This window comes from Drosophila sulfurigaster, chromosome 2R (genome assembly GCF_023558435.1).
Source record: "Drosophila sulfurigaster albostrigata strain 15112-1811.04 chromosome 2R, ASM2355843v2, whole genome shotgun sequence".
Taxonomy (NCBI): Eukaryota; Metazoa; Arthropoda; class Insecta; order Diptera; family Drosophilidae; genus Drosophila; species Drosophila sulfurigaster.
This window is the reverse complement of record NC_084882.1, coordinates 9,029,413-9,043,885: the sequence shown is the minus strand read 5'-3', so window position 1 is coordinate 9,043,885 and position 14,473 is coordinate 9,029,413. Positions and strand designations below refer to the sequence as shown.

At 35.8% G+C, this 14,473-nt stretch overlaps 1 protein-coding gene across 1 annotated transcript; it reads left to right on the top strand.

The window, feature by feature from the left end:
* The first annotated feature begins 5,325 nt into the window (after nt 1-5,325).
* On the top strand, nt 5,326-7,596 carry LOC133838722 (cGMP-specific 3',5'-cyclic phosphodiesterase). The gene is made up of 2 exons (XM_062269916.1): nt 5,326-5,435; nt 6,501-7,596. The coding sequence occupies exons 1-2, from the start codon at nt 5,421-5,423 to the stop codon at nt 7,206-7,208; spliced, it is 723 nt and encodes a 240-aa protein (XP_062125900.1). The 5' UTR covers nt 5,326-5,420; the 3' UTR covers nt 7,209-7,596.
* The last annotated feature ends 6,877 nt before the right edge of the window (nt 7,597-14,473 follow it).

The window sequence follows — 14,473 nt, the reverse complement described above, 5'->3', positions numbered from 1 at the left end:
ATGTTACAAAGTGCACAAGGTATCTTCTATCCTTGCCTCTTTTCCGAAAACGTGAAGGCAAATTTTGGCAACATGACGGCGTCGTCAGTGGCATCGTCAGCGGCATCGGCACCCAGCATGTGACAAAACTTTCTAATTAAAGTTTTTGTGCGGCATTGCGAGTAAACCAAATAAAACCCAAACCCAAACCCAACGCAACCCAACCTCAAAACCAAGTAACTGTAGAGAAAGCGTCGAAAGTTATCAAGTTTTCACGTGTATATCTATCAGTGTCTGTGTGTTATGTGTTTGTTTTTGGTGCTCGAGCAGAAAGTTTGTCGGTGTCGGCTTTTAGGCGCAGTGCGTAATGTTTTTGCGGCGATTATGCTGGCAATTCGAAATCATTTGCATTTTGGCTGAGGTTGAGTTTTAATTAGCTCCCTGGCCAATTAGACTTCCCATATGGGCAATCAATAGCCGCCAAATTAACTCAAATTCAATATGCCAAGCTTTTTCTTTCTCTCTCACTTTCTCTTCACAATTCTCTTTTTAATTCGACAAGCGTAGTGTCGCGACGTTGATGTTTCGTTTTCATGCACAAATCGTATTTACTTGTTCAGCCAAATTCAATTTAATTTATTCATTTGCTATTTGCCAACGTGACAAGCTCCGAATGATTAATCTGTGTTTCAGGCACTCTCAGTACAAGGAACCGAATGAAAATACAAAATTAGTTATTTGTTGAGTTTAAACAATGTATTTAATTGATACAATTTATCAATGAAAATGTTATATAATTAAATATATTTTGTAGTAATTTATAAAGAAAACAATTCAATATTTTCTAAATAAAACTATTCATCAAATTTAGTTTTTATAAGAAAATTTATATTTTGTTTTATTTACAAAAAATATTTCAAAATAGTGAAATAATACAATTATAAAAAAAACTCCCAGATACACTATTTGAAATAAATAATAAGATTACAAAGTACAAAATAAGATTACATCGATTGTTAGGCTTGAATTTCAGGACAGAAAATTAGTCAAAACATTTAAAAATTATATAGATTTAACTTAAATAATAATCGATTGTTCTAATGATTACAAAAAACGAGTCAGATTACCTAGAAAAATAAAATGAATATTTACGATTTTTTCTTTAATTGTTTGCCACAGTGTCAAATATTTTTAAAGCTGGATATTGTAAATCAAATTTCATCCGTCTTTCGTTTCGCTTCTATAAAGTTTAAGCATTTAAAACTCTATTAAGTTTCTTCATTACGCCTGCAATATTTTGATGCCAAATTGAATTAAATTATATGCGCCCAAGTTGCGAATAAAACTTGCAACTCCTAAAAACAGAAACTTTCGCTGAGCATTAAGACGAGGAATAAAAAACGTAGACGAAAATATGTCTTATGCAGTTATTTTTACAACCCTCCTTGTGGCTCTTTGTCCTGCGAGAAATTCTCTCTGTCTCCAGTTGTTCTCTATAGTCGAGTAGAAGATGCAAGTGCAACACAAAAACTGCAAACAACTTTCATAATTCATTTCTGCCTGAGTGTAACAATTTTTGCACTTTATGACTTTCGAGTGCGCTCAGCGAGTGGCTTGACTTGGGCTTGCGCTTGGGCTTGAGCTCTCGAAAATCATGCCACATTCCGAACGCGATGCCGAAGGCAACCCAGTCGCCTAGTTACTACGCAGCGGGATGCCGCGCTGAAAACTTTAAGTTGCCAACATTTGGGTTACGCTTTTTTGTGCTAATTACAAGGAAACTGGCAGATGCAGCTGAGAGCCGCAGTTGTTGGGGCAGCCGGTTGGCCAGTTGGCCTTAGCTGATGGACGGGGCACTAGAGTTGGCAACAGCCGAAAACGAAAACAAACTTGTGGCCGAGAACAACAAAACAGGCATGGCAGTAAACGGCTTTAACGTTAAGAAGCAGCAGTAGAAGAATAAGAAGAGGGCAGGAGTTGTTGGCAAAAGCAAAAAGTCAACGACGAGCAAAAAGGCTGCCAAAAGGCAAAGGCAAAGGCAAAGCCAAGTCAGTGCAAGGCGATGCAAGGCCAAAAGCGTGACCAGGAAGTTGTAAACGGCTCAGCCAAAACAAAAGCACCGACAACATAACCCCTCCTCTGCCCCTGCTTTGTTATGCTCGTCCACAAAGCCAGTTCGTGAGCAAACAGATTGGCAGGCAAAACGACCTCGCCTGGTCAAAATACATGGCAGTAGGAAGTGCTGCCAGGGCTTGTTTACCTGCCAAGTGCTAGCCAAAAACAACTAGCGACTCCAGTTGCAAAGTAAAGTGTTGCACAAAGGCAAAGATGTTGTTAGCTGCCTCAGCAGGAAGTGGGGCGTGTTCACAGTGCTTGCAGATTTCACCATGAACCCATGAACAACCAGCCAAAGCACAGCACTTAATCAGTTCCCCAAAAATACGAGTACGGAGTTAACTGAAATGAATATACTACGAGTAAACGCATATAAAATGGCAATATCTTACTTTGCTTGTTTTCACTTTTATGCAAGCTTCAACTGAGATGGATTTCATTTGGAAATCCCATTCGCTGCGAGAATTCAATCGACCAACTCTCGAACTCTTAAACAATGTTTATGTCACACATTGACACGCATCTCTGGCCACAGTTCTCCTCGATTGATAGCAACAACAATTTTTCGATTTATATGCCCCCCAAAAGAATAACAGAAAAACAACTGAGGACTCTTCCAGACAGTCAAGCCGCCTGCCTGACAACCTGCCAGCCAGGTAATCAGAAGGAAACGCGTGAGAGTTCAAATTGAAGGAACCAAGCCAATAGTCGTCAGTTTCCAGCTCGCAAATGGGAACACAACAACCATGAGTTGTTATACTATCCGCATACAGCTTCACGCATACCCTTAACGCATGCAATTGCCACACCCAGAGCTACATAAATATAAATAAATACATATAAATAAATAACACAAATGGGAGTTGGAGTTGTGCATAAAGCACAATCGAAAACAATAACATGGACAAGAACAACAGCAACAACAATATCATGAAGAGCAAACGAATTCGTTTGCTGGCAATGGAAATACTTGAACCTATGGTTGCCATGAGATTTGGGGCATAAATAATTTGCTTTTGATGAAATTGCGGCACGTGAATTTTGAATATATATATAAACTGAGCGGAATTGATAGGGTTCGGCTGAAGAGGCTGCAACTCAGACATCAAACACTTGAAAACTCAATGACGAATTACCAAGTTTATTTTTTTAGGAACTTTAATCGAAGTCTTCTAGTTAATATAATATAATATAATATAATATTTGATGCTTCATAAATTAATTTTTTCCCTGCACTATTTTACTCCATAAATATCTACACTTGTAAATAACTCTTCATTTTACGAGAAAACAAACAACAAGAGGGAAAGCTAAAGTCGAATGTGCTCGGCTGTGAGATACCTCACACACATACCTGAATAAATGAAAGATAGAACGGTATTATTCTTAAAATATACCATGTTAATATACCACTAGCTCCAAATTACGCTTGTTATTCGACATTGTTCGCTTTGAAAAAAACTTGACAAACAAGTGCTCTCGAAAAAAAATTATACATATCCATATTAATTATATCTATTCATACGGATGGGAAACAGTCCATTAGTATTCTTAAAATATACCAAATTAATATTCTAAGAAATACTAAAGTATACAGACGAAAAAGACTATATCCTGTAGCTTATAATACCCTTCTATCCAATGGGTAACGGGTATAAAAAAAAGTTATATCAGAGTGAATGAGGAACAGGTTATATAATTCTGTTATTCATAATTCAATCACACTTCAAGAATTTAATCTGAACAGCTTAAAATCAATATAATTTCACACCACATGTCTCAGATGTAATTATACCTGACAGGAAATCCTCCTTGAATAAAATAAATTGTTTACTTGCAAATTATAAATAACACCCAAACATTTTTATTTGTTGCTAAATAAAGCAAACAAGTTAATTTAAACTTTTAAACATGTTTTCAAAATATACATATGTATAACTTTTTTCTTAATTTAATAAATGTTTTATATAATTCTTATAAGCTTATAAGATGCAAAATCATAGTTAATAACCGAGTCAAATCAAATACAGATAATTCCTAAGATGTTTGGAACACTATTGTTTGGTTATAAAATTATATTGCATCATTTTGAGAGACAATAGAATGTTTTATGACAATCTTTTAATCAATGAGCATATCCAGCGAATGCTAAAACAGAGTAAGAAAGGCTTTAAATATTTATTTGATTTGATGACCGACAAAATGTTTTAGAACTAAAGTATTTTATCAGACATACCAAAAGTCGCATCTTAACAACGTGCTGCCGAGCAATTAATCTCATAGAGCAAATTGAATGCTAACATAAATCCGGTTCGGCATTAGTCGAGCCAATAACACTCAACGGTGCTCGCAAATTTATTTGTTTATTTAATTTATGAGCCTTCACACAAAGTTGCGGTGTTAAAAAATCAACGCCAAATCATTTGCATAAATTGCAGATGTATCAAGAGAGAAGGGGCTTAGCATAATATAGACAAAGCTCAGAAAAAGTTGTATTACATTTATATTTATGTTTTATAGAGAGCGTCTAATACGCTTGCATCTCCCCTGCAAAGGGGGGGTCAATTTGTATGCAAATGAGGGCGTTCACATTGCTGAAAAGAAATTCCGATATACTTAGACAAGCAAATAAGGCAAATATAAAAAGGAAAAGGAAAAATTTGTGGTTAATGTGTGAGAACCTGTTCACATTTGCATTGTCGAAAATCAATTAGTGAGTTAATAAAATCAATCTTAATATGCTGCTCACACAGATAACAGATGAAGATAACAGGTAGCAAGTAGGAAGTAGTTAGCTTCAAATTAAAACAAGCTACACATCTTGACAGTTCCATTTATCGTAAGATGCGGGATAAATTACATCCGGCACAAAAACAACAATAATGAGAAACTGTAACAAATATATATGTCGCATGTTATCATGGGACCAGCTGCAGATACAGATGCGACCGTGAACCACAAGAGTTCAAGCCAAGTTACGAGTCAAAAGAGACGTCGCCATCTCTTACCTTAAAAATAAACGTTGCCCCTGTCCCCGTAACTGACCAGCAGATCCAACAGCATCATCACCAGCATCAGCATCAGCTCGTGCTCGAAGCAAACCGAAATCATTATGGGCAGCAACATCGGAAACCCGTTGCCAAGCGTAGCCTAATCCGGTTATTAAACTTTACACTCGTCGTCTGCGTAAATTCTCGCTCTTTAAATGTGCTTCACTTTTTAGTTTTCAAACCGGCGACTATAAAAACGAGGCGCATGCGCAGCGCATCTTTTAGTCAACTGGAATTCCCCAACGCGACAACTCGAAACAAACATATAAAGCAAACATGTCGAATCGAAATGTGAGTGATAAAATCATAAATTTCAAAATGCTGCATCTGAGAAAATTGCAATCAAACATTTGACTTTGAAGTTCGCAAAATTATCAACGTGACTCTGAATATGTGACTGAGTGTTAAGACCCCTGGCAAAGGGTGTTACGTGTGGCTTTTAAGCATAACTAGTTAGTCCGTATATCAAGCGACTATACGTTTGGAATAATATAAATAAATTGATATATGTTTTTTGCATTAGTATTTGCATAACAAACTGGAAAAATATCGTAATTTTTTTCATCATATCAAAAATGCAGGAAGGCAAAACGTATCATCGAAATGGCAAATGTTTTATCATATATCAAATGAGTTTTTAAACATCAATTTATTTGAAATATGATCCCTACTGGCATATAATCATCTTCTATCCGAAACTAAATAAATATAATATAAAAAAATTCCATTTGCGAAACCCATTAAAGAAAATATAAAACGAGAACCAGATGGCTAGGCAGAATGAAATTTGCATTTAAGTTTAGCCAATACGTTGAGTTTGTTCATAAATTCAAACAAAACGCACACAAAAATTTATAGTGCCTACACTCCATTTGTGTCACTTGGTGTTATAATTTATTAAGGCGCTTTAATTAATTTGTAAAAACCATTAAGAATGCCACTTGGCCTCCAAATAGCTCGCATGATTTTCCAGTATTTATGTTCTAGGGGGAATGTCGCTCATAGCAATCGATTAGCATACAATGCAAGGTTACTACTCAACGGCTTGTCCCCTTCACGCAGCGATCTTGAAATTTCTGCCCACAGCTTAGAGTTGGACACATGCCGAAATACATGATAAGTGTTTAGGCTAAGAGCATAACCAAATGAGCTGCCATAACAATCAGTCCAAAACTAGACGACGCACAAAACTGCATAATTTTGTGAACTAAGCGAAGAGCCAATTAGATTATGCATACAAAACATCATCTCTTCACTCTAAAAGACCATCATTCATTTTTCGTTTTGTTGTTTTGTTTTCGGTTTTGTTTAGACACAAGAGAGACAAGCTAACATCATTTCCCAACTATTTCACAGTTATTAATCGCAGTTGCCGCCGTCGCCGCACTGATTTGCCTCTGCACGGCCGATGTGTCCCACATAAATCATAAGCCGCCTCAGGACGTATTGGTGCCATTCAATGATTTATTGCCGCCGCCGCTGGAGGAGTCCTCCACTACGGAAGCAACAACAGCAGCAACAGCAGCAGCCTCGACAACAACGCCAGCAACAAAGCCCACGAAAAAATCATACTATCAGCAGCTGGCCAAGAGCAAGGATGCCCACCACTACCAAACCGAGGAGAAGGCTAGCGCGAAGAGTCAGCCAGTGATACAGTTAGCTTTGGATTTACTGCCACCCTTCGCCGAAGCACCAGAGCAGCCACAAATTGAAGATGTTCACACCACAACACATCAGCCACTTGTTAGCAGCCGGCCAACACCAACCGCAACCACTAAGAAGAGTGTACCGCTTGTTGCAAAGCCGCAGCCTATCCCACAGCGTCAGTTTGTGCCACAGCCGCAGCCGCATCAACAGCCACATCCACAGCAGTTGCATGCACGTGTGTCACGACCCAATAGCATTGCCCACTCAGCTGCTGCTTCCTCAATAGTCCCAGTGAAGTCGAGTATCTCGTCCGATCTCATCACGCAATATCTCACAAACTTTCAGTTCACAACGCGGCGACCTTCTCGCGGTGCTTTGCCAACGCTGACGCCGTTTCCCAATCATATTAAAAAATAGGAAATTTATCTAAATTATTTTTTATAAAAGCCAGCAATAAAATAAATTAAATTAAAACATCACAACACAATGTTGAGAGAAATCTCTGCAATTTAAATTCAAATGGCAGATTCAATTTATTCTTGCAAAATCAGAAGCTAAATTAGACGGCTTCATGTATAACAAATGAGTTAACATGCAGATAATTAGTTAAAAAATATTGCTGAGTGATTTATTTTTGTCCCAAGGTTTGTGTTTGAACATGAAAATGAAGACATCATGACCCACCAAGATTGTTTAGCCCCAACTAAATACCAAATGTGTGGATCTTGTAGACTACGACAGCCACTTGAAACACAAGCTGAAGTTGTTGAAAGTGAAATATGACAAAAAGGGAGAAATATAAAAGCAAATAAGAGCAATGTAAGAAGAAACATTTTATGAAATAAATATATATTAGTTCCTTAATAAAATTCATCAACATATAGTTTGAGTCTTTTTCTATATATTCTATATACATATATAATGTATAATGTATATATATAATTATTGTACTGAATAATAAATGTATTTTGATTATTGTAGAAGGGTAATAATAATTTTGGACTGCAGGAAATGTTTGTAACAGGTAAAAGGTGTTATCTTCCACCGCATAAAGTATATATTATATATTCTTGATCAGCGTAAACAGCCTAGGCGATATAACGATGTCCGTCTGTCCGCATGAACAATTTGTGTATCTAAACAAGCGAGCGAAATAATAACTTCAGTATTAAAGATTTCTGAAAATATGGATAAACGGCTACTACAATTGGGTATATATTATTTTCATTTTGGTACATTTTTAGAAAATATCTTTATTAAAAATGGGTCTCGGGTATCTCACAGTCGAGCACACTTTACGGTAGCCTTCTCACTTGTTAAAAGTGAAAACATATTCAAACATAAAGCTCATAGCTCGTAACACTTATAATAATAATTAATTACATTTATTCACCTGCATAAATATTTATTTCATACATCTCAAATGGCTGTAGGGTTGCTTATAATGATATGCTTCTGATGAGCTATAGTGATATGTTTTTTCTTGCACCAGCAACTTTATATAATGTCAATACCCGACCGTGCTCAGGGTGTTTGTGCAAGGCGGAATTCAGCACGGCGTTTAATTAATTGCTGGAGGCAAATAACTTGGCGCCGCTGGTCGACACTGAAAACCTCTTTGGCTTCTGTCAAATCTGTACGTATGTATATATTTGCACATACAGCTACATACTAATATATATACATATGTTCACACATAGAGATACAAAGTTCTTGTAGTTGCACAATTTGACGCTGTCCTCCGCTCGCCAACCTGTCAAGTGCTAATTATTGCCTTCGCTCTGACGTGTTTGACGTCAACATTGTTGTTGTTGTCGTTATCATTGCTGGATTGTGGATTGTGTTGCTGGTATAGTTGGTGAGGTTGATGATGATGTTGCTGACATCCGAGGTGCCGCAAATATGTCGCATTTGCATCGCAGCGCAGCGCTTGACAATCCAGATCTGAACATGAGCCATGTGGATGCTCTAATCAAATCATTGCCAAACAGATTAGCCATATTTATGGGTGTTGTTTGTCACTGCGATTGATTATTGTTGTTGCCACCATTGTCGCTGCTGCTGTTTGCTATTGTTCAGTTAACCGCATTAATTACCCAGCTGATTGACATTAATACGAAAATGTATGTAGCTGTTGTGAATGCAACTGATGATTTTAATTTTGACCTCTGGGCCAATCTGTTTAAATCATTTATCTATGATTAATGACACTCACATTCACTTAATCTGCTATAATGTGCATTTAATAAATGCTAAAAGGCAACCAATAAATAAATATTCATATTCAAATTCATTGATGTAATATATTTCAGAATTTCTCCTTCGTTTTCTTTAGCTTTCTTGACATACATATAATCAAATATTCTCATTTATTTGATTTTCAAAACTATAATATATTTTAATTCAAGTTATGTCTATGCTTTGTCATTAATTCATTCATTTAAACCCAATAATAATCTAAAATCGTAATTGATATAAATACTCATAATTACTTGAAATAGTTTAAGCATAATTACTTTATTTTATTTACTTCCAGTTTCTTAATATATTCATTTTCTTTTAATAATAACAGATAATTATTCAAAATAGATTTGCTAATTAGTTTATTTTTTTAGTTATTTATAAACAGTGAATTCTAGAGGCATTCTAACATTTTTCGCCATTTATGGAATTTGTTTTGTGTCCATCAAATATGGTATGAGAATGAATATTTGTATGTTGTGTTATTTACAACGAAAACCATTCACAAACATTTCCAAAAGCAAATAAACAAATATAAATTCAGTTAGCAAAACGACACTAGATTCAATTTCAGATATGCAGAGTATTTCATGTTATTTACTTTTTAAATTAAAATGTCCAAACCGTCAGTAGCCAAACACTTTATGAGAGAACTTTAGCAAATTGATTAGACGCCTGCAATTGCTCGTGAAGCTCTCCTTAATCCGGTCTCAATTTCAACTAAATCCCGCCAATGCCGAGCTGCGACAAAAATCATTTAATTCCAACTGCGCTTTAACTAATTATGAGGCAGCGAACGACTGTCTGTCTGATCTCTTCACACACATATTGAATGTTGGATACCCTTTAAGTTCAAAATAAATTTGAAGCTTAGAATTATATAGTAAATAAAATTATATTTCATAAAAACCCGCTTGTCCCCTTTATAATGCCATACTATATTGGTATGTAGCTTTCCTCAATTGTTTCTAGCTAATTGAATTAACCACGTTGACATTGTAGAGCATTCTATAACCGCACACTCATTAAAATAAAAAAAAAACTTCTGCGTCTAATGCATGGAAAGCCATTAGATGTTTCAACCATGGCATTGGTAGTGCCAATCTTCGCCAGACTCCATGTGTGTGTGAGCAGAGGTTTGACTGTTGGCGGGGGACGAGGAACGAGGAGTTTTTGAAGCTGCATTAAAAATCGCTTTTAACAAATGGTGCCATAAGCTCTTAGGCAAACTTTTAATGTGCATACATAGTTGGCTGCTTGCTGCGAGTGAGTTTGTGTGGAAGAAAGATTTATGTGGACCGAAGTGGAGTCAGAGTGTTTTCAACTTTAACACACAGGCCGCATTCAACAACAACACCCTCAACAGTCGCATTCGCCAAGGCCAAAGTACGAATATATTTATTTTATATATATACAAATATATAAGTAAACGAGTATATTAGAAGTGTCTAGACATTGCCACATTATACGTATGGGCAAGTTAGGCTGAAAAACAACTAAGAGACATAAATTTCAAAAGGGCAACAACGAAACAAATTGAAGGACATGAAAAAACGTTTATCCTTATATTGCTAAGAATAAATACTTGTTCCAACAAGCAATAAAAATGCTACATTAACTTTATAAAGCGAATTAATTAGTTTAAAATTATGGCCACACTCGATTTTAAATTACTCCCAATGCATAAAATGTAATTTGAAATTATAAAATGATATAATAAACGATTAATCTGCTGAGATGTAAAGCACCTTATGTCGGTACTATCAAAGATTTTTAAATAAGCAGCTTTAGAAAATTGTACAATGAAATTTGGGTAACAGATTACATATATAGTAAACACATATTAAAGCAATTTTCGCTTTAACAAAGTCAATTGCAAGGGCATCAATTACTGTCCTCGTTGAATTAATAAGCCGATGAGGTTGCAACGAAAAATAAAAATAAAAATAAGCAGTGAGCATTAAAGCGATGAATGAGAAGATATTTCTCTTTGCTTTGCTTTCAAATGCAATTTTCCCAACTTTGTTCATTCCAAAATTTAGCTTTTTTCAACCACGACCATTTTCATTTTGCCTACATATACAAAAATAATTTTTAATATGCACATGTTGAGCACCAACAAGAATGCTGCGGATGCTCCTGCTGTTGTTGTTAGTGCTGCTGCTGCTGTTGCTGATGATGATAATGATAATGCTGATGCTGTTGCTGATGAGCATAAGAACAGTTACTGTCTGGCCACCCACATATCACTTTAATTGCGGAGAGGCAAAATCAGGAAGGACCAGAGTTGCTGCTTAACTGCAACATATACGAATCTATGATACCCTTAGTCATATGTTCGTGAAACACTTGAACTATATTACCAGGTATAATTAAATGCGTCCCTCGTTTTAAATGATTCCACAACTGAAGAAAAACGCATTGAGCTTTCGATTAAAGCTTTGATTGTTTAATCAACGAAACGTCAATATTGTTTACTTGCCATTAACTGACAGTCCTCATAGATGTTTACCGGATGTGGGTGGGCATTAATGCCTGGCTTCGGTTACAATAACGGAAATGGGTTTTAATGTGAAAATAATTGCATGTCATTACGCACACATTCGAGGACTCTGTGTCTGAAAGGCTGATGACAAAAAAACAATGTGAAAATATTGATAAAATATCATTAAATTTCATTTCATTTGGAGCGCCCACGATGCATGACGGCTGCTGCGACTCTGCCTCTGAAATTATTGAAATTGGTATAAAAAATTAAAAAACAAACCACTGACGCTCATCCATAAGCTTTTCTCCTTTGATTTCACACACAAACATACGCAATTTTCTGAATTTTCATCTTTCTCACTGTGCGTTGTTTTTTTTCTTCTTGTTTAATTGAAAAGTGAAAGCCGCAAGTTCATTGAATTACATTTCCTTTCATCGTGTGCGTCTTTCAATTGATAAATTTCAATTGCAGTTGAAGTTTCGGCTCACCCACGAGCAAAGCTGATGTCGAGCTGTATTGACAGCTGTTGCTGTTGACGTATTGAAATTAAAGTTGAGTTTTTATTATGGTTAAAATTTGCCAACTTTTTGTTTACTCTCAATGTCATAGGTTTGAAATATTCCAATAAAAGCCTAACGCTCGTTGTATTTAAATACTTAAGAAATTAGTGAAATATTTGCATATTAGGGAATAACTAAACTAGTGAATACTCTTTAATAAATAAATAAATATTTAAAAAATACTTTCTTTTTATGAGTAAGGATAAAGTATTTTAAATTACAACTACTTTATAAATGGAAATATAAAACTTGGAATGCATAATAAATGTTGAGCATCAGTCAATCATAACGTTGGATTACAAATTGTTGGGCGACAAACAAATTCGGCGAATGACAAAATAGATTGCCATTTGAAAGCGGAAATTCAACCCTTCGTATATATCTATCTCTTGAAAGAAGTCAAACGAAGGTCTCTGCTCTTTCAAATATACGTATACGATGTGTTTGTATCAGCCACTGAGCAATTGAGTTGGATGCCATTCAGTAACTAACTGGCAGAAATGTTTGACATTAAAATAAATAATTCATTTATTCAACGGCAAAAGTCGTGTAAATTTCCCAAAGTCTGTTTGGGGTCAGGCCCACGGCTTGTGGGCTGGCACACCGAATGCTTGGCTGGAGAAACATAGAAATTATTAATAATTTATTTTAGCACATTTCAAGGATTTTGCGCACCGGCCACACGTTTCAGCAATTTCCGGACAACAAAACCGGAAAAATACTCGAAAATGTAATAAATTTCCAAGGCGTTGAATCTGAGTAACTTGCTGAAGTCTCCCAGGAACCCGAGTTCAACCCGGCCACTAGCATCACGTCTAAGGGTTCACTTGGGTGAGGTCAACAGTGCTAAGTGCTTGGCAAACTGTTGCCAAATCAATGACAAAAATTACACACGAACGGTTTATGTTAAATTAAAATGATTTTTTGAAGCCTTTCCTAACTCTCCCTTGACTCGTATAATTAATTTCACTGCTGAAAAGGAAATGAATTTTTCAGAAAGCATTTAAACTAATGAGAATATTTTACTTGATTAACAATTGCAGAAAACAGTCGTCACACTTTATAAATAATGAAACAAATAAAGAAATATGTACATTTTGAATTTGAACTCGTTTAAGTTAGTTTTTAATTTTTCAACAATAAAACAAAAACAAAGAAAAATATAAACAACAATGGGACTCTGCTCTCTAAGCAGCTTAAATATTTTGAATTCAAGTTGCAAAACTGTTTTCCACAGTACGTTAGAAAAGTTGACAAACTCTGAAAGCGCCTTAGTTATTGGGCTTCTTGGCACTGCAACAAAAAAAGTGTCTGAAAATACTGAAGAAAAATAAAAAGTATTTAAGAAAATCAACAAAGCAATGGATGGGTATAGAAATTTCGTTTCCGCTCTCTTCACCACGGTCTAATGTCTAGAGACCAGTGCCCATTAAATATCGCATTGAAATAAAAGCAAATGAAATCAACGGGAGCTTTGTATAAATTATTTTACGCATCACAGGCCCACAGACAAAAAAAAACTTAAAAAAAAAAATCTACTTTCAGGACTGGGACAAATCAAAAAGCTCCCACCCTCGTTCTTTCCACTCGCTTTTCAATGCCGCGTGTTTTCCCGGGCGGGCTTTGGAGGTCAAAAAATGAGCAAATTTCAATGGCTCGGCTTCTGGACGATGGGGCGAGGGAGAAGCAGGCAATACGCGTGCGACTGACAAGCTTAGCTGAAAAAGACCATTAACAAAGTAAACAGCTGCAAGAGCGTCGACTAACTGAAAATAAGGGCGAAGAATCCCAGTCGAGTCAGCAGAAAAAGAAACCAGCGAAGAATTTTCTTTGTTTTGACACCTCATTGTGCCATTTTGCGGGCGTGGTCTGGATGGCGGCAGGCTATGTTACTTCTTGTAAATATTAAAGCTTATTTTTAAAGTCGAAATGACAACAACAAAATTGGGGGTGCAAAACAGTGTCAGAAATGATGAACATCATAAAATATGCAGATTTCTATAAACAACAACAGCAAGTTAGTATGAGCTGCTTATTTTGAGGCATATTTTACATGTGTTGCATAATTGATTTAGCTCAAAGTTGATTATCATATTATTAATGGAACCAGATTTATATTTACAGTTATTTGACATAATAAAACACGAAATGACTTCCTTAAATTTATGTCTGTCTTGTTATTAACAAGTAAGAAAGTTACAGTCGAGTGTGCTCGACTGTGAGATACCCGCTACCCATTTTTAATAAGGGCAAAATATTGTGGTATTATTTTCAAAATATACCGAAAATACTAAAAAAATACTAAAAATATACCAAATGGTATGTTTGGTATACCGATACAGCACACCATTCAAAATATACCATAGACGGCACAATGTACCAGATTGTCGGCC